At 41.7% G+C, this 22206-nt stretch overlaps 1 protein-coding gene across 2 annotated transcripts in view; it reads right to left on the reverse strand.

Annotated features, from left to right (window-relative positions):
* The window catches only part of ITGA4 (integrin subunit alpha 4), a 628337-nt gene that overhangs the window by 18099 nt on the left and 588032 nt on the right, over positions 1 to 22206 (reverse strand). For both annotated transcript variants that reach the window (XM_078681473.1, XM_078681474.1), the window contains 2 exons: positions 19709 to 19828; positions 504 to 623 (listed from right to left, as the gene is read on the reverse strand). In XM_078681473.1, coding sequence (XP_078537599.1) covers positions 504 to 623; positions 19709 to 19828 — 240 coding nt within the window. The remainder of the gene's footprint in view (positions 1 to 503; positions 624 to 19708; positions 19829 to 22206) is intronic.

Genomic DNA, 22206 nt, shown 5'->3' on the forward strand with positions numbered 1-22206 from the left:
CGCCAACCACTGGCTCACAAGGGGACTGCTCATGAAAACTTTACGGATTCAGTCTGATGCCTAGGAATAATTCTAAGGTAAGGAATATGCGGCTAGATAGAGATAGTGATAGGGGAAGTGTTTTTTCCAGGCACAAATATTTGACCCCCACAGAAACATGAGAACATTGTAAAAGTTGCAAATGAAATTATGCAGCAAATTAACATATGTACTTATGTGTACACCTGATACATTTATACATATGAATATATTATGCAAAGCAGTATGAGGAATTTAACAAGTATTCAGGAAGAATTTCAGAAATACATACTACCTGAGATAAATATGCTACTATTGGAGATTGAGGAGGGGCCCTGTATCCTTTCTGAATTCAAAGACAGTTTGACATTTAATCTACGTTTCTGTATACGTAGAAGAAGACAAAATTACATAATTAACTTCTGCTTCTCATTATTTAATTACCATTTCACAAGCTGAATTTTAAATTTCCAGTATTAACTTACCGTTTGCAAAAGTGAAGGTCTCATTTCCAGGGATATTTCAATACTGGTTTCCATTTCCATTTCAATGTCTCCAAGTTTGCAAATGATTTGTAAACAGTTATTATCTTCTCTCGTGCAGAACTTTGGATACAAATCAGATTGAGGAGAAAAAAAACCTCAAGTTTAAGTCATTTGAATTTCATAATCATTGACCATTGATTACACTAAAATAGCTTGATATAGTAATAATGCAAACAATAAACGTGCCAAAGATCTGTACGTTTGTTAAGGAGAGAGAGGTTGAACTGATGGCAGTAACTATTGTTGCTTCTCTGCAATGATCTATGAAAACAAGAATTAATAAATGCCAAACAGCTGGGGTTTTTCCAAATGAAAGTGTCCTTTCATTGTCGACTTAGTGTATGTGGATTGCTGTGTAGAAGAATGTGTGCACGAGGCAAAAGTTACATGAATGGATGAAAGGGTAAATACTTTCTGCATATATGCATGTATGATTTATGTCAATATGTGCAAAGGTCCTGTGTGCTTTAATTATACAAATATCAAACCAGTTGTCTTTATCAGTGCTTGTGAGCCTTAGCTTATAATTGCAGGCACATTCCGATCAAAGCAGACTCTACACTGTCCTCTGTCTTTCTGCGGTGTTTGATACGGTCTCTCATGCTATTTTGCTTGAGAGCCTGGAAATGATGGGTATTAAACATAAGACCCTGTCATGGTTCAAATCTTTCAGTAGCAACCGCACTGAGGCGTTTTTTCTTCCTCCTTTCACCCCTGCAACACAACCTCTGGATTGCGGAGTTCCGCAGGGTTTGGTTCTCGGGCCTTCACTTTAATCTTTTTCTGTCATCATTGGCTAATACTGTTAAGTCATGGCGAGTTAGAGTAGTATCCTATGCAGATGACATCGACTCCTCTTGGACGTTCACAAAAATGTTCCTCCCCCTCGGAATTCTTTCAAATCTTACCTCAAATCTGTTATGCACTGGATGAATACCAACCTTCTAAAGCTAACCTGAAAGAAAACTGAAATTCTTTATTTTGGTGCTAAGTCTACCCCTGATTCCACTCTGGTGGCCATCAGAGATGGGCCCCCTCCCACACCTCTCCGGTGGTAAGGAATCTTTAAGTGAAATTTGATTCTAAACTCACTTTTGAGCCTCAGATTAAAGCACTGTCTGCCTGGGGGTGAGTGGTTGAAAAGTTTCAGCACTCCGTCCATCATCTTGTTGTGTTTATCAATTATGGGCACATTCATCTGGCTATAACATAGGTTTACCTTGACAGCTAGGAACTCTGAAATATTTGGGTCCCAACCCTTATCCCCCTTCCTATCAACTCATATAGAGACCAGTTAGATCTCGCCTGCAGAAAGCTGAAGATAAAGACTTATTATGAATATACAATACATAAAGTAGGCTTTTGGTCAGCTGCTTACTCCTAATTGGGTGGCTTTCTTTTCTATCTTTCCCGTCTACTCCTGATTCAATGGCTTTCCTTCCTATTCTTGTGTTTGTCCTGACTAGGAGCATTTTTATCTCACTGTGTGTTGGCATGTATCCTTTGACTGCTGACATCAGACTTTGCATTGCAGTGCATATTGGGGGCTGTTTTCTCTCCCTCTTTAATAAACTCTCCTCCTCATCTTGTTTCCATTAACCCCTACAAACTCCCCTCCTCCCCAGCCTACTTGTGCTTTTTTGCACCACCCATCAAATTATCTGTAGGCAACTATCTTAAAATGTATTTTTACCATTCCAAAACTGCCACCTGCATATGTGCATTCATGTACACCCGTGCATGGCATGCATCTTTAAATACATTTTGTTATATTTTATGACCTCTCCCTCCCCTCCACAGATAGTCTATGAGGATGCAGGTGTATCTGCAACAGCCCTCTCTGAAAATGTTTTTGTAAAATATATCAAAATAGATTGAAAGAAGACCACATCGGATGCACATTCACAAAGGTAATCTTTGAATGGCTTTTCTAGAAGTATTAGAAACTCTTTTAAAGATAGCAGATTTGGATACACGTGTACCAGTAGTGGTCAACACCATGCAAAATCATAGGGACATATCCCAAATACTAGAAACTGTACATGGTTATGCATTGGTCTTGTATACATACTCCATGGCAAAAGTTAGTTTTGTTCCTCCCGAAGACAAACTTAGCTCAATTAGTGGCTTAAAGCATAATGCCTAAATAGGGACTTCTTCCAAAGCTTGGGTAGTAAAGTTGATCAGGAATTTGGCAAGGTGAGGGGACATAGCATATATTTTAGATGGGAATCTTGCAACTGCAGCCAAACTGTGGGCTAACCAATCACAAAGAGTCAGAGAATTAATTTATGTAACTAGGTTTATTCTATTACTAAGACTTTAACGTGTTCCATAGGATGCAAATATGATTCCCAGATGTAATGTTTAAGAGTCTTGGTGCTCTAGTTATCCAATTTACAATGATCTGTTTGTACTACATGAAAGATACCATATGACTGTAGATGAATGTCAGACTCCAAATTCTTAACTTCCTCTCAGGGAGGCACTATTGCTACACTTGACTCCTGGTGTGTCAAAAGACTGTTCAGAATCACCACACTATGGATGAAGCTAAGGGCCAGATGCATCAAGCATTTTTTGCCTTCGCAACGGCAATGCGCAGAATTGGCCGTATGCCAAGGCAAGCAAATGCTCTTCTGATGCAACATACCCTATTTGCTGATTCGGTATCCTGTTACCGAATTGCAAAATAGGTTTTCGATTCGCTATTAGGAAGGGGCGTGTTAAGGGAGTCCCTTCGTAATACCGAATCGCATCGGTATGCATGAATGTTTTGTGACCGAAATGCAGACGCAAAACATTAGCATTTTACCACTTACTTCAAGTAGGTGGTTACCCATTCGCAAATCGGAAGAGGTCCCCAAGGGACCCGTTCCCCTTTGTGAATGTTTGTAAATGCATTTTTGAAGAGCAGGCAGTGGTCCAATGGACCACTGCCGGCTCTTTGAAAATGAAAGGAAAAGTTTTAATTTTCTCTTTTGTAAAGCATCACGTTTTCCTTTAAGGAAAATGGGCTGCTTTACAAAAAAAAAATGGCTTTATTTAAAAGCAATCACAGACATGGTGGTCTCCTGACCCCAGCAGGCCACCATCCCCGTGATTTTTGCGATTCCTAAGGGGTCTACCTCATTAATATTCATGAGGTAGATCATTTGCAATCCCCTAGGAATCGCAGAAAGTGTTTAACATACTTTCATGCATTCCATTTTGCGATTTTCTAATTGCGAATCGCAAGGATTCGCAATTAGGAAATCGCAAAATGGTTTGTTGATGCATCTGGCCCATATTGTCTTCTAACAACAATTGTTGAAATTGTTAGGGTGTCAAGGACTAGCCATAGTCTCTCAAGTTTCTGTCTTCATTGCCTGAGTGGGTGACTCCTCCCAGTAGCTACATTATCACCAAGCAATTAGTGTACAAGAGAAAGGTATCAAGTGTTGCCTCAAGAGGGACTCAGTTAGGAGCAAAAATCCACAACCGGAAGAAAAACACTCCTTAACAGTATTGGGAATTTTTGGTTGTAGTTGATAGTGAATGCAGAGGTCGAAAGTAAGGCACCAAAAACACCCTGCATAAGAGTTGATAAGGAGCCGAGCATAAAGTCCTCTGAAAGAAAGAATCATAATGAATCCAGCGGAAAAAAGCCACAATTCAGGTATGGATAGGTTTCTTAATGGCCAATGAATGTAACAAAAACAATAAGTGATGCATTCGTCAAAGGCAAAAGTCTCTGCACGCATGCTGTAAACAGGAAAAAACCTCACGGGAACAAGGCTCCCAACTTCTTGAATTGTGAACTACAGGCAGCAAAGACTGGAGAGATAACCAGTTTGGAAAAGCATAGGTGAAATACTAGTTATTTCTACTCTTCCAGGAGAATGGAGCATCCAAGAATTGGCAAGCACAGGAAGGATTACTGTGTATTGTATGCCTCTGCATCCTACCCACTGCTCAACACCCTGCATTGTATGTGGAACTCAGTCGGCAATCATGCCTGCTGAGACAGTGGAGCAGATTGGACCGTGAGGTGGTAGGTTCCTCACTGCATGTTAGAATCAAAGACATGGCTGTCTTTTCAAGAAAGGCATATGGCCAAGTAATATTTTCAGCAGCCTCTTGAGACTGCAAAAGAAGGACTGCTTTCCACTTGAAGGGCACAGGACATGCTGTGGTTAATGGTGAATAAGAATGTCTCACAAATGTTGAGTTCACTGTTTCTGTACATTCTAGATGTGTGCAGAACTAAAGCAAGGTGTTTCTTTTTTCCCTTAGAAAGAAGGGGTGGACAAACTGTCTTAGGTGATCAGAAATCAGTATTTAGATCCTGTATGAATTAATCATCAAAGAAGGTCCTCAGATTCAGAACCCAACATTAGTTTACTAAAAAGTGGACAATTTGTTGGGATTATCTATTCATCTGTCATGTTAACAGGCAGATTGTGCATTCCTATGAGCTCTTTGTGTGCCACTTTAAACATCAGAAGTACATTTGGGGAAGTAGAAGCAATATGATCCATTTCTGGTTAAATATTTTGGATGAAAATGTTGCATAATCTGCCCTGTATGATCTCAAGCAACTTAACTTGTATTTATTTGTGTACATTTTTAGAATAAACATTATACAAATATATGAACACTTAAAGAAGTTTCTAAACAATAACCAATCAAAGTTGATAATTATAAATAATGTAACCATCAATTATATTTTCAACATCCATTAATACCTGCATGAGGTGCCCCTCTAAACTGCACTTAAACTTAATAAGATTACTGATTAGAAAACATCAACAATACTTGATTTATATTAGTTTACTGGTTATCAGAAAAAGTGTCCACTAATATAGACTATTAAGATATATTCAGCTAAAACTAAACAAATATAAATATTTAGCAAACCCTCTAATTCAGTATTCTCAACAGCTTTTGAGGAGCATGCATAACCAGAATACTATAATTCACTCTAAACTGTCTTGAATTGGAAAATAACCTAAATATTTGTAAATCTTGCTTTGGAAAATGTGTAGGTTCTATAAAACAGTCATGAATCTTTCACCCACTTATCAATAAATATGTAGTTTTGAAGATAATGACAGCTAGCCTATTTTTCTAGATCTGCATCTGGCACTGTATATACAGGATGAGGAGATTTTGTGGTTCTCTTTGAAAACTGATAGGATGAAAGAAGCCTTGTATTTAAACTTCTACATCACTCAAATAAAGCTACAGTTCGGTATGGATCAATGGAAAAATTAACAGATCTCGACCAGATAGGTTGAGGGGTTAGGGAATCGTAACCTGCCTGCAAGTTTGTTTGATATTGGCATTAGGGATATGAACTACCCTCTTCTAAAGATTGATAGGACCATTCCAACAATGTACTCCTTGTATGATTTGGAAAGGGGAGAATATTTCTCTGCAACTAGATGGGAATATCTAAGCGTACATGTCAAACATAAGAGCCTGCATTCTTCTGCACATTGAATGGAAGTAGCAACTACACTAGTCAGTAAATGATCTATTAACTTAACGCCCTTCAGGAGTATTAAAAAAACTCCTTCGACGTATAAGAATAGATTTTTATGGAAGCCGCATTTTACTAGCACTGAAAAAAATAGAAATCTTAAATTTTTTGTTTTGACTTTTAAGAACTTTGAATCCTGTGCATCCATTTGCACACCCCCCAGACATTTTCTGTGGTGAAATGTCAAATTTCTATGAGGATAAGATTCACAAAACCGTCCAAACTTTATAAATCCAATCCACTTATATTCAAGCAGTGAAGCCACAAGAAATGTTTTCACATTATGGTTTGAAACTATTAAGGAATCTTGGGTCTCATTCAAAATCCTGACCCTTACAGCTGGGTCACCTGTTGACACCTGCCTAGCCAAATATACAAGTTTGTGATCTCTATTAGTTCCTACAAATCTCACACCTATTTTAAATCAATCGCTCCTGACTGGCATAGTTCATAAGGAGTGAAAACAGCCCTTAGTTATTCTGTGTGGCGGATGCTTTTCATGGGTGTAAAGTGGGAGCAAGGGACATACGTAAGCAATTTGTTGCCTCCATCAATACGTGAGAGGACAAGTATTTGGACAGCTTTTTTGAAGTCAGATTGTAAGAGAAATATCTTGACTCGACAGCAGTGATATCTGGTGCCATGTTGTCTGTGTCTTATTTGTGACGTATTGTTTTAATTTGATGCTGGTGTCCAACGAAATGACTTCGCACTAAGGGAGTCATTATGATGGCCATTGGACCACGATTTTCCCCCTGCCACATTACGATGGCGGAGGATAAAGAATGCAACAGTTGTGGATGCAAAGACCTTTCGCCACGGAACCACCACAGGCAATCGTTACGATTGCCTGGCAGACGGTCCAGATAGGCAAAAATGGTGGCGGTGCCTAGCAAGCACTGTCCGCCAAATTAGGAGGCTGGCTACAGCCAGCCTTTCCATGGCGGCAAAATCGTCATGGAAAGCACGGCGGGGATTTGTTTTGGGGGCCCATTGCAGGCCCCTTTGTGTTGGGGGGTGGAGTGGGTGCATTCGGGGGTACCCATGGTACCCCCGTATCATTTCACAGCACTAAGTGGCAGGCACCGTGTGGTGCCTGCCACATAGTGCAGTGAAATGTACAACCTGCTTTTTTGGCATCACGGCGGGTGCTGCGGTCGCAGCACCCGCCGCAATGTTAAATGGCAAGATGCGACCGCCATGGTTGCGGTTGCATCCTAATTTGTAGTGCGGGACTGCCGCATGCATGGTGGGCAGAACCCGATCCCCACCACGAAGTCCACCCGCCATCGTAATAACCCCCTAAGTGAGGTAATTTTAGTTATTTTATTAGAAGAGTTTTATATAGCGCTGGCTGGACCCGTAGGGTTCAGAGCGCTTTATTGGGAATGTAGCTTACTTCATCACATATTACTTAATGTTTCTCCGGCTACAAATATCTAAGTAGGAGTATTAAAGCAGGACACAATACATAATTGACCCATACTAGTTACTTTAGCAAACAGTAACCAAAATTATTTCACACCTTTAGAATGTAGTGCGTCTTTCAAATACATTTGTTACACAGCCGTTTACTAAGTTTTCCACAAACTGCTTCTTAAATAATAGTGTCAAGAGATCATGGTCATTGTTTTTTGTCCTTATGGGACTATTTTTTATTAGTATTCAAGCCTAAATCTGGTGTGTCCCATAGATGAATTAACTGCACAATCATTTGCATGATATATGTTGAATGCATAATTTTCATGATCTGTTTATTGTTCAGTTTGTTCGTCACGAATGACCACTTGCTAGTTTCTTAACTTCCAGTTCACTAGTACTAACAGTAAAATGGCATTAAGCAGAACTGACTCTCGCTGCTTTGGGAGTCGTAGCTGGAGGGTACATTGGGCTTCATAATCTGGAAAATACTCAAAAGTTACAAAGGTTTAAAATGGTATTGATTGCTAATGTGTTGAAGAATATGTATATGTTGAAAATCTGACACACAGAAATGATCACTTCATGTACTGCAAATGAAAACGCTCTCACATTAGTAGCATTTTATAACCCATTTTTTAAAATGTTATTAGGGATGGACAACAACGAATAGCCTAAGTGTGATAAGCTATTATGATGGCAGGTGCAGTCTCAATGATATTATAAGAGTTAAACGCCCTGAGACAATTTTAAACCAGTAATCACAAATTTAGTAAAGGAGATAAATGAAAAGCAGTGGTATGAAGGGCATGAATAGCCTCGGTATATCATGTTGGAACAACTGGTCAGTCTCAACGTCTTGAGAATAAAGAGTTTCATCGAATTAATTTAGAGACCACAAATTGCACTCTTGTGAAAGGGAGAATCCTTTCAAATCTGACAGAACAGAATTGGTTTTACAAACTGTAGCTTGACATATGGATACTATTATACTCCTTATCCAAGACCTACAACCCAATACAAACTCCTTAGCAGCAGCTGAACCACTGTGGAACAATGCGTGTTGCTTTGGTTAGCTTTTTATAAGAAGTAGTATTCTTCTATAATGTACATTTGCTATAAGTTTAGGTACAACTTTGAATATAACAAACAGGAGGATGAAAAGATCAAGAAAACTTTTTTTTACTCAACAACTGGAAGGCAGATTATTTTTGTTTGAGGAAAGAACTGTACTCACAAAGCCTTAGAAAAACTGTTCCTAAGAAGATATTTGATAATTACAACATCAGTGCAGAGTGCCTTAAAGCACTGAGCTGATAGAATATTCTAACCCTCATTTGCTCTGCTGAAAATGAAACTGTCAAGAGTAATCTAAAATTGGCAGGAATACATTATTTTTTTAATTTGTGGATTTACAGATCTCCTTTAATACTGACTTTCAGTGTTTACACAAAGAGCTGTATAAAGTACCTAGCTTGCTCTACTGCAAAAAATGCAAAACTAACATTTTTAATAATAATAAGTTTGATGATCTATTGACAAGTAATCACAAAATCATAGGGCCCGATTCACAGTTTGAACTTAAGACAAAATCCTAAACGTACTACTATTTGGTATTCACAGAATGCACTTACTACTTTCGGGATTCACAGAGTGAACTTACTACTTTCGGGATTCACAGAATGAACTTACTACTTTCGGTATTCACAGAATAGATTTAAGACTACTAACTTTACATCCGCACTCGGGCCGGAAATTCCGGCCCGGAGGCGGAGTTTCCGGCCAGAGGCGGAGCTTGCGGCTTGGACGCGGAGCTTCCGGCTCGGAGGTGGGGATTTAGCCATGGCTGAAATCTTTACCTGTGGGCCAGAAGCTCCGCCTCCAGGCGGAAGCTCCTCCTCCGGGCCACAAGCTCCGCCCCCAAGCCGGAAGCTCGTGCGGAGCAACGGGTATCAAATTATCTTTCAGAGATCTTGCCACTATTTCCAATTCTAACTCTAATACACAAACATATCTACAGACTATAAAAAATAGCAATTTTTCCCAGCACTCCATCTTGATCGTATTTAGATCTTCATCATTTCCGTCAAGGTTTATTTTTTCCGACACAAAAATAATCTTTCATCAGTCAAGAAAGAATTCTGTGCTCAGATAGGTAGTAGTCAGGAAGAAATTATAAAAGAAATGATGAGACTGATGTGATCATGATACAGTAAATGGATCTTTTGATTGGGCTGTCAGCTTTTCTTAAAGAGGGTTTTTCCTGCACGCTTCGAAATATTTGATTTACATGGATAAAGGAATATGAAATAGAACAACTCAGGAGTGGAAATATTAAATAAAGATTCTCTTTAGCTATAATTTGAACGACTATTTCTTTTTCAAATCCCAATAAGCCGTTCCATTATGCCCTTATAAAGCCTAGATAAATAAAATCTTCTAAACATATGTTGCAGGAGTCTCACATTCAAGCGCCTGACCCTCCTTCGGTCTCCCACCCTGAACAGTCATTGCCCACCCTCTTGGTTGCATTTAACCTTGCTGCAGTAGCCTGCACCTGCTCCTTCTCTCGGCTGCCATCCACTGCCTCTGCCACTACCGAAACCATCCTCAGTGGGGGCACTATGACTAGCCATGGGAGGCCCTGCATAGCTTGACCTATCCTTGGCACTCACCTTGCAGTCATGCCACCCTGCAAAACCGCAAAGAACAACCTAGTGATGCCCCTTTGGCCTGAAGCCTTGACAGCAGAAATGGAGGTATCACCCTCCACTTTGACCTCGGGACTGACCCTGCGACAAAAACACCTATCACACAGGGTATGGACCGCTTCTTGCAAGAGATGCACTTCAACACTGGCTCCCTCAAAGACAAATTCAAATCCTGCCTAAGAGACCTCCGGAAAGATATCTCGGATATAGGCGAACGAGTGGATGACCTTGAGTGTACAGTGGACGCTAGATCAGAAGACCAAGAGATGTTATAGTGGCGGGTAACAGTGATGGAAGAGCAGAACATTGATTTACAAACCAAGCAAGATGACTTGGAAAACAAAAGCCATTGTAACAATATCCGCCTCCGGGGTGTGTCCTTCACAGCTGACCTCCTCCAGGCGATTCGAGGCGATGACGACGCTTCACCACCGACCCTCGACAGGGTACACCGGGTGGTCTCAGACTCTGGGTGTGTGGATGTGGTCACAGACATCCTGACCAGAGTGCATTTCACGGAGAAAGAAGCGATCCTGAGAGCATTCGGGGTAAAACTGAACTTGAGTTTCAGGGGCGTAATATCCAACTCTTACAGGATCTCTCTCCCATCATACTGCAAAGAAGACAAGACTTTAAACCTGTTACTGACGTCTACCAGTAGGAACACCCCTTCACCCTCTTGTTCACATGGGAGGGCAGGCGCCACTTGCTGAGATCACTCACAGAGACAAAACAGCTATTGGGTCTCCCTGTTGACCCTCAGGAGCAAGCTGTCTCCCCTGTGCAGGGTCCTGCTGGAAGAGATCTCCGGCCTCTCTGGACCACAGTGAAACCACAGCTCCCCGACAAGCTGAAGCGTCCGCAAAGAAGCCAAGTGAGACATCCACCACCAACATGCCCTGGGCAGAGTGCCAGATTGGAAGTGCCTCTCCTGCTCACTTCACCACCGACTCCCTCTGAATATAAACACTGCACCATGCTCTCTCACTTTCTCCCACCTGCATATATTGACGCTGCCCTGTGTATCCCACTAATTCTTTCCGGTGGGGTTGGACCTCGGTCCTAGAGGGGGCCTTCTCTTAAATTGTGTGTTCTTCTCCACTCTTCCTCTGATGACCATCCCGTGGCGACTTGATCCCCTGGAGGGTGACTACTGTGGCAGGGCTGGAGCACCTTGGCGCTGGCTTCCGCATTCCATGGAAGTTGCAGTTGGTCTTGTTTATATTAACTGTGTTCTGTTTTCGCTTGCAGGTAGAATCATCTTGACTATGAGACTTCTCGCATATAACCAACTGTTACAACATACAGCGGGAGGGGAGGTGTGGGTACACGCCATATTGCTTCCATTTTTGGGGCTTACCTCAATCGATCCCCAATATGGCCAATCCCGCATGGGCTTGCCTTTGACCGCCGCCCTACTTTTGAGGATAACAGGGGCAACAGCAGTTTTCTCCTTCCACACAGACATAATGGGTCCTACCACTCTAGGCTTGATGTCTACCTTGGCAAATACTAAATTGATATCTCTGAGCATGCAAGGCTTAAACTCCCCTAACAAATGCAACAAATCTGGCAATATATACTACAACATTGCCCTGATGTTGTTCTCCTACAGGAGACCCGCCGGCTGGGGGCTGATCGCCAATCGGATTGCACACCCGAGATACCCCAGATGACATGGAAATATATGACCACCAAAACACTTTGGGTGGGCATTCTCTGTAAAGCAGGCTCCTACACATCTGTTGTCAAGGTTGCATGGGATAGGGAGGGCCAATACTTAGCTCTGCATCTCCTCCATAGACACCGGATGCTTTTTTTGCTTAATATATATGCGCCAAACACCTGGCAGGACCCCTATCTTAGATGCATATTACGGGAACAATTGGAAGGTGACATTATTATGTGTGGGGATTTCAACCTGGTGTGGAATCCCGTCCTAGATCGTAGTGGTGCCACATTCCAACATGTTGGGGCCATGACCTCTAACCTCAAGTGTGATATTGAAAACCTGGGCTTAGTAGATGTTTAGTGTTAGAAATACCCGGACATACAGGACTACTGTTTTTACTCACACATGCATACCTCCGACTCCCACATAAACTATGCTTTAGAGACACATATCCTCCTCCGACACGGGACACCATGGAGCTTTCAGACATATCGATCTCTGACCATTCACATTTGGAGTTGACGTGGCGGGCAACACCCTACTTACGAAGAGCCCACTGCCTTGGCACTTGCCCCCTCACCTCCTGAGGGACCCGGTCGATGTGGCTGAGATACGCAAGGGCATTACTGACTACTTCTCCCTAACCCCTCTTCCTGAAACCCCCCTTCACACACTTTGGGACGCCTTTAAAGCGACCATCCAGGGTACACTTACCTCGCTCACTATAGCCCAGGGACTAGAGGCTAGACTTGTAGAGTCTAAATTAACAGTGGAAATTAAACAATTAAAGCACTTGGATAAGGTTGCACCCACCCGTCGCACCAAACGGGAGTTGCGGTGTTACGTGGCCAACTTCGCACCCACCGAGTGTGGAAGGCAGAGCGTGCATTACTGGTGCTGAAACGTTACTACATAGGAAATAACAAGGTGGGCATGCATGTCGACTTTGTCAGGCTCGCGTCAGCACACATATTGCCAACTTGGAAACCAGAGAAGGGATTGGATGATAACGGAACGGGACAAACTCCAAACCTTTCACAATTATTCTCAACTGCTGTATTCTTGTGACGACCCACCCCCTGAGCAGATAGAAGCCTATTTTGATACCTAAGAATGGGAACCCTTACATCCACGCCATGTGGACCTCCATGACGAACCAATTACTCTTGAAGAACTGGGGCGGCCATGGCTCTGCCACTGGGTAAGACTCAAGGGCCTGATGGCCTTCCGGCTTAATTTTATCGACTTTTTTTGCCTGACCTACAAGATCACCTAGTGCGACTATTCAATTCTTTCACACAGGAAACAAGTGTTACACCCACGATGGCTTCTGCAGATATTTCACCTATACCGAAAGCGAGCAAAGATCTGTCCATGAGCTCTTCCTATCGCCCCACTGCCTTACTTAACACAGACGCAAAACTATTTACCTAAATCTTGGCCTTGAGACTGGAACCCTGTCTCCCAGGCATTGTTCAGGTCAGTTTTATTGAGCATGGGCAGGGTGCTGACAATGTCCGCCGCATAGCCCACCTTCTTGAAAAATCGCAACATTACGATATTCCAGCATGCCTTCTCTTGTTGGACACGGAGAAGGCCTTTGATAGAGTAAATTGGTCCTTCCTCCACGCAGTGCTAGTAAAGATTGGGCTGGGGCTTGGCTTACTCTCTAAGATAATGGCCTCATATGTGGCACCAGAGGATACTGTATAGGTAAATGGACAACACAAGAGGCCAATAACCATTCTTCGGCGAACGTGTCAGGGTTGCCTACCCTTACTATTTGCCTCAGGCATCGTAATCCGTGACACTGACATGGTGAAAGGTATTCCCTTTGGTGGCCAGACCATTAAGATCAGCCTCTTTGCAGATAACCACTTTCTTACACTCTCTCAGCTCGAAGTCTCCCTCCGAAGCGTTGTGGCCTACTTACAGACCTATGAGGCAGTCTCGGGCTTGCCATTAACATAGCCAAGTCATGGGTGCTTAACTTGACCATCCCTGCTCCAGATCTTCCAGTTCTGCAGCACCTCACTGCTTTTCAGTGCTTCCAGGACAACATCAGATACTCAGGCCATCACTCCCACGCTTTCCTCCTGGACTTGTGCCAATTGGCCTCAACCACGCCGCTTTATGCTGGCTGACTTTCAAAGATGGAAGCCTCTTCACATCTCCTGGATGGGGCGGGTGAACGTTGTGAAAATTAATGTGCCCCCACAGGCCCTTTACCTCTTCCAGACCCTACCCATGTAGATCCTGCAGGATGACATCCTACTTTTGCAACAAGATAACTAAACCTTCATATGGAATGGACGACGCCCCAGATAGCTAACTCACTATTGATGATCGTCCGGGACAGAGACGGCCTGGCGTGCCCTAATCTTCTTGAGTATTATTGGGCAGCCCACCTGCGTTACATTTCAGAGTGGGTGGTCCGAGAGCGTGAGAAGCACTGGTTCCTTATGGACCGTACAGTAGCGTGCCGGCCCCTGTGGGACCTAGCTTGGATGCCTAAACATGCTCAACCGCGTAGTGCCTACATCGCCACCCCCACCCAGATGCTTTTGGACATCTGGGACACAGTGGCCCTTTAAAAAGGTCTGACCACCTTTCCCTCCCAAAACACACAGATTGCGTGGAACACAGACTTCCCTCCGGCACTCTCACCGCTTTCATTCTGCACATGGAGCGTTGGGGAATGTTGGACATTTTGTGATCTCTTCGCGGGAGAGGTCAGGAAGTCCTTTAACCAGTACCGAGCAGCCTATAAACTTACATAAACTTACTGAGGCCTCGCAGTTCAAATATTACCAATTGCGGTACTGGGCCCTACATCCATCCGTTTACCCTGCAGCTCACTGCCCCTGCACTCCCTCCAAGAAGCTTATCCGAGCCCATAGTGATTGGAGAGGCCTCATATCCAATACATATCATGCACTTCAGAACTCCCCGCCACTGCTCACCCATGCCTATCAATCCACATGGCACAATACTTCACAGGAGGTAATCACCCAAAACAATGGGAAACACTATGATGAGGCATACCTAAAACCTACTGCATCATACACAGGCCCGTATCGCCACTGTTTACCCGGTTACTTCCCTGCTTTGCTGGCGTTGGAAGGAGGATATAGGGTCCTGTAAAGTAATTACTACTTATTGGAAAGAGATTCTGGAACAGATAAGACACAGTGGACTACCCGCTCACAGCCTCTTACATTACATACATTTTGGGCATTAGACCACCGACCCTAGTCGCGATGACGCATGCAGACTGGGAGCTTATCAGCTACCTTTTCCTAGCAGAGTGACAACTTATCACACTCATGTGGAAATAGGCAACCACTCCCTCAATGACGCAGTGGTTTGGTCGCGTCTGGCACATCCTAGCAAAGAAACTGATATCACATATATAGCTAGGACAGAGACAAAATTCCAACACCTGTGAAAGCCCGTAATTCACTATCTTATGTGTATAGAATTTACCTGCTTCAGCCCCGTAAAACTCTGGATGCTCCAGCTTTTTGACTAAAGTTGGCCTTTGCCCCTCATATCACTATATTAGACCAGGACAGCAGGGGAAGAATACCATGCCTCCTTTCCTTGCATAAGGTAACGCTATCCCTCCTCATGCCCTCCCTGTAGCGAATGTCGACCTATACTTACCCCACTTGTTTCGATCCTTTTAAGTTTGCATGTAAATGACTCAAATTCCTTTGTTTTGTGTTTTCCTTCAGAGCAATCAGCCATGAGATGTCCCTTGATGATCTATCATGCATTTGATATATGCTATTGCATTACGACATACTGTATTTTGTGCATGTCTGACGATATTTCATTAATGCATAACTATTTGTACAGTTTGACCTCTGCTATTCTTTTGCTCGGACAGATTTACGTAACGTGTTTTCTGTACCAACGTTGACACTCTGATGTGTAGGTTTTGCTTTTTGGGAATACAATAAAAAGTTTAAAAAAAGAAAATGCATGCCATGTTAAGAGATAGGGTGAAGGAAAAGGATGCATGAATGATTTAAAAGTAATCAAGAAATGTCATAATCAAAAGTATCAATATCATATTTAGTAGTAGAATATCAGATGTATGAATTTGGAAAGGCTTACCTTAGGTGGGTCGAAAACAACAGTTTGACAAATTCTATTATCATGGTAAAAGTATTGATACAATAAATATCTAGACAAAGGTCACTCAAAAATGTCTCTTCAATTACAACATTCATATTAAGAATAGAAAAAGTAATTGTACTTTGGTTACGTTACATTCTTTTGTAAGCGCACACATGCACAAGTTTATTTGGGCAAAATATTAAAACATAAGTTTAAACCACTGTGAGCTGAATGTTAACGATTACTCATTAAAAAGCCATGTTATCAGCAATTTTCAAAAAAATAAAAGGTAGGTGAGATTAAGAGTGTAAATACAGGGGCATGAATTCCCAGAGCTTAACAGAACCAAGGGAAAACGAAGGAAACGGTCAAGAGAACATAGACGTGGGTCTACACAAAGAAAACTAAGAGGACAAGAGCATTCTGGTAGATAATGGTCATATGTTTAAAAATGACTGCTGTGGATGGGTAGCCAGTGGAGGACCTCAGTATCTGGGTTGTGATCACATCTGGGGCAGAATATGACGAGATGAGCTTCAGCATTTTGCACAAGGTGTAGGCATTGAAACAGTTTTGTAGTTGAGGCGCAACAGAATGAATTTCCGTAATCCAATCTGTACTGGATAAAAGCATTCAGAACTGGCAAATGAGAAGAAGAATCCAGAAACAAATTTTCAGGGTCCTAAGATGAAAAAACAGGTGCTCTCAAACTTACTGGCTTGAAAGTAGAGACAAAGGTAAATTCAGAAAGAAGCCCACTTTCCTCAACATTGGTAGGGACAGGAATGGCAGGGTCAACATCTTAAGGCCAAAGGATGGTTTACCACTGTTACAATTTAGAAAGGGTGAGCAAAACCTCTGTTTTTGAGTGGTATGTTATTAACACATCACCACGTAACTGCATGGCAGTTGCTAAGCTTGATTATTGCAGAAAGAAAGAAAATGTTTATAGCAAGATATGGCAAATTCTCAAAATGGGCTCTGGGGCTGCGCCCCCCTGAAATTATTTCCTTCACATTCCTGTACAAATATTGAATAGATCAATTTTTTAGAGATACAATCCTATCTCTAAACAAATCGATGTATTAAAGTCTGGGCTGCCTGCTCCGCCTCTCTCTGAATCAGGAGACGGAAGCCAGGCAGTAAATCAACTTTCTGAACTGGGATGCAGGGCGCACGGTTTACTGATCTAAAGCCCTTCATAAGGAATCATTGTAGTCTATGGCAGTATTTTCTATAGGACAGTGACACTGTCATGGTTTGGGGCATTGGAGTCTCCCTCCCTGCGTGAGAGCAGCCATCTGTCATTCACAGGCAGAGATTGCACCCTTTCCCATTTGTCACATGTACAAGTGAATGCATGCACATGTATTTTGGTGCCTTGGCCTCTGTAATTATAAGTGTTTGAATAGTAATCTTCTGTTATATATATTGTTCTGAGACCCCTTACCACCCTAACTTCCCCCACTTTGACACCTCAGGCTCTGGCTGCACATCGCTTGCTCCGTTAGAAGTGCAGATGCAGCATTTGTTCACCTGTGAAATGGATGCAAAAGACAAGCAATCCAGTGTTCTTGTTCGCTTGTGAACTTGATATTAATATCAGAGTCAAGGGCAAAGACGAGATATTTGCTTACAAAAGGCTGCAATGGCAGCTGGTGACATTTGAAAGTGGTGGGCGTAAAAGTTTGGTATGACTTTTATGTAGAGAGCGACGGGGGCAAGCTTAATGGACTAACATGGGGTCCAGGCTGGATCCTCTTCCAGAAGAAAGAATAGAAATAAATATCTGCACATCTTCAGCCACCTCTCCTTCTTCAGCACCCTCTTTTCACTCTTCCCCAAATGCCCTTCCTTGCCTCTCCCTCACTTCACCACATCCAAACATACACTGCACTCACTCACATTTAAGCAATTTATTGTACTTTTGCTTTTGCCCTGTAAATATTTGCCATCTGTGCACCCCCTTCACACACATTTTCACAAAATTGCAATTACAACTGGAATACATGACCATTGTTTTGTGTGCTCTGCAGAGGCCAACCCACTGACAGGACTTTTCTCTGGCTTCAGGGTCAGAGCTCTCAGTCAAAGCCCCTCAAACACCTGCACAGCTCAAAGTATGTTCGTAAAAAATACATAAGGAAAAGCAACATGATTAAATAGCTGACTCTGGAGGGAGACAAGATTAAGTAAAATAAAAGAGGAACTAAATTGCTGACATGCATTGCCTTAACGTTTTTAATACTCAGAGTTCATAAATGAATCCAAGTTTTAATGTCGTACAGCAGATAACCAATGGCGGCTTCTGCGCTAAGGAGGAGGAGCTTCGCCTCACTGCTTTGCAGCAGTAAAAGAAAGGAAAAATAAAATGGTAATAACTTGATGTTATTTTCATTTTACTTGTTCCTGCTGTGGCAGCATAGAGGCAGGGCAGGGCTGCTCTGCTCACAGGGCAGGGCGGAGTGGTGGGCACGTTGAAGCGCATGACTCTTTGGCTGGCCATCTCGGCCCGGATAAACAGTCATGCGTACTCTGCATGTTCTCCACCCAGGTTGCATTACAGCCTGGGTGGAGAACATGTCCAGGCCCCCAGTCCATGTTTGAGCGCCGAACTACGGCGCTCAGACCAATCACCACGCTGGCTTGCAGCGTGGGGATTGGCTTAGGAGAGCTAATCACAATGCTGCTTTGCAGCGTTGTGATTGGCTCAGGGAGCCAGGCTGGTTCCTGTTCAGCTGATGTAGAGGAGAGATGGTGTGGGAGAGAGCAACGAGGAGTTAAGTGTCTGTTGCTTTTTTTACACCCCTTTTCTCCCTCGCCCCCACCACACCAGATCTGTGCTGGCTGCCCCTGCTTTGATGGGTCCCAGAAAAATGGAAGCAGGAAAAGACAGTTGCTACTAAGCACTTGACTTTTAAGTGTATAATCTATGCAAGTCATTCGTTGTAGTACTTGTAGAGGTGTCAAACGAAGCAGGCAACTGTGATGAAGAGTGATCCCACAAAGTGTGAAAAGGAACAGGACACATTTAGGAAATAAAGTACAAAAGGAAACCATGATAAAACCGAAATAAAAAAAATGTAAGGCAAATAAATGCCTTAATAATTATGATACCATGAAAGAACAAACTTATATCAGACCTAATGTATGTAAACAACAATCAAATGCTAATGGTAAATAGCACATTAACGTAACCTATTGAGCCTCTACTAATCGAAAGTAATAAAGGAAAACCAGTTTCCACTGGATGGGCTATATATTTTATGGAACTGTTGTTAAATGGTTCTCTTTGTTATTTCATGTGACATTTTGATTTCACCATTTTGTCTTAGGTGTTTCATGCGTAGAGGTAAATAAAGTAGCATACATTGACCGGACACAACTACTTTATAGACTGTAGACAACTAAATTGGTGTATTTGGCATGCAATGTGCACGAGAACCTCCTAAAATGCAAAGGTCCATCTTGTAATTGAATCTGAACATGTTAGACACAAAATAGACAATGAAATCACACTCCCATTTCAAGCCCAACCATATGCAAGCAAAACCTGAAAGCACTGCTGCCTGTTGAAGGAACACTTTATAGGATACTAAACGATGCTTTTCTATGTGTGTGTGTGTGTCTAAAATATAAATGTTGCTTTCACAATAGGAAATAAGCATGCCAAAATATAATCTGATGTCCTTACCACACTTATCTTAGCACGTTTTGAGAAAAATAAGATGAGATCTTTCAACTTTGAATCCTGCGTCTCAGGTAAAGAGCAGTCTCTTGTGTAATTCTTGAAAAAACACTCTCCGGCACTAGTCTGTAAATAAAAATCAATATGATCACAAAAGTAGGCATCAATATATATTTTAATTGCTGAAACCACTTAGTATTTTAGTATAGGCACATTCACGTAGTGGAAGAATATTTCTTTTTAAGTTCAAGAAAGATTTTATTTGATATAAAAAGAAAAACAAGGTGTCAATACAAAATACAGTAAAAGTATAAAATATTGAAAACTGTGGCCAACAGTGCAAGCAATAAAGTTATAAATAGTAACAAGAGAAAAATCCGGGCAATAGAGTTAAAAGAAGACAAGGAAGGAAAAACATTCATTATAAAAACATGGAAATACCTAGTAGGAGTATAAAAATAGTACAATAAAGAAAAAATGGAATGTAATGAGCATTTAAGGGGGTTTAAGGACTTCTTGCTGGGAAGGCAATGGGCGAAACAGACGATTGGCACAGTAAAGCGTGATAGGGAGCCATAAGTCCATACGTTTTGCAGCCATGTGAGCCGGAAAAACAAAAAGGAAGAATATTTCTGATAATTTATCTAGGCCCTATTAAACATTAGGTGAGACTGTCCTGTCTGTTACACTATTCTTTTTAGATTGATGTTCTTCCAACCGATTTAGATTATTGTCTAGATTTTGATGTAAATAACTGAGCACCTCCTTCCTACGGCACACACTGCACAAGGCCATGAGACGGTAGGTCTGTCTCACGGTTCAACTCTTCATCTAAAGCTATGGGTTTTATCTTGTATAAAGGGATATCGAACCAAGAGAAATTGCCTTACTGTAAACAGCATGAATATGCAAATCCACCTTCATACCTGAAGGTGAGGGAATCTACGTGGAGGGCTCTCAAACGTAATGTGAAGGGGCTGTCAATGGAATGGAAGGTTGTACAGCGAGCAGTTGAAGCAAGCATTAGAAAACAAATAGGTCTGGCTTAAATATGCTAAGAGGTGTAAACACAGGCGTTTACAAAATTGCTATTTTCATGCTTTGAACATACAGATTTTGTTTAGCTCTTTAAATCCAGCATTATTGGCTTTGGCAATGCAGGGGAAAAAGTAGCAAAAATGGCGTGCTTTCTGTGTAGAATGCTCATAAGAGATAAATAGTTGAATGTAAAACATTTCCACGAGCGAGTGTACCTTTGAGATGTAAGCACTTCCCAAAAGGTGAAAAAATACACCAAACAGCATGAGATGAGATAGTAATACTCATATGGGTGCAGCTATAGTCTTACTTTAGGTATAGTTTTAATTTTTAAAAATAGATCATGCACACAGCTGCGCACCACACCAGACCACAAGGGAATAGTTATAAAGGCTATCATTCGGAGTTTCCAAATATTTTGTGAGGGAATAAATGCTAAATCGGGTAAAAACATGTGCAACACAGTGCACTATGTAGTGGATACAATACTACCCCTTCATTCTGAGTTCTGTACATTAAATAAAGAATACCACACAGAATGGTAGTTTGCACACTTGATTAATACTTTTTGCCCTTTTCCCTCATACCAATGTTACCATGTGTTCCCTAAGAAAACTGCAGACATGCGCTAATTACCACAAATCTCCGGATGTTGTTTTTAGCACCGATCCCTATTTGCAAATTAATCGTGATTCCCACAAGAATCTGAATGAGGCCGAAAGTATATGATCCCAAGTGCCACAGGCTGTAATGTACAAGGCCCAGACAGTTTTCCAATAATATTAATGAGGCTAATGCTAAAACATGGATATCATTTCTTGACCCCGTCTTCAATATTTATGATTTCATACTTTAGATTATGGTACAATTTAATAAAAAAGGATGTGTGTTAATTGCCACAAAACTTTGGATGATGTTTTTGCCACAAAGCCCTTTTTGCAAATGAACTGGGATTTCCACTAGAGTCAAAATGAGGCCCAAAGTATATGATCCAAAGGCATTAATGTACAAGGCCTAAACTGTTTTCCAGTTACATTAATGAAGGCTAATGCTAAAAGATGGATACAATTTCTTGACTCAGTCTTCAATATTTATGATTTCATCCTTCAGATTATTGTGCAATTTAATTTAATTTTTTTATCCTCTGACATCTCGATAATACCCTTGTGTTATAAGCAATAAATGCTAGAGTGGATGGAGTCAAAATCAATAACACCTATTGAACAATTTAAAGAACATGAGTAAAACAATGAAGAATTATCTTATGTTACAAAGCGTTCTGAAAAAACGGTTTGGAGAAAACAGCCTTAATTTACATTTTTTTATTTTCCCAATTACTTTTACAGGTGGAACTAGAGTACTTTATGAACTGCATGGCCGGGGTACTCAAACTCCCTCGTTAAGTTTTATGATAACTCTTCCACTGGACAATTGGATCAAAACATGTTTAGACAGTGAGGAAGAGT

Source organism: Lissotriton helveticus, chromosome 3_1, assembly GCF_964261635.1.
Source record: "Lissotriton helveticus chromosome 3_1, aLisHel1.1, whole genome shotgun sequence".
In the NCBI taxonomy this organism is placed as follows: Eukaryota; Metazoa; Chordata; class Amphibia; order Caudata; family Salamandridae; genus Lissotriton; species Lissotriton helveticus.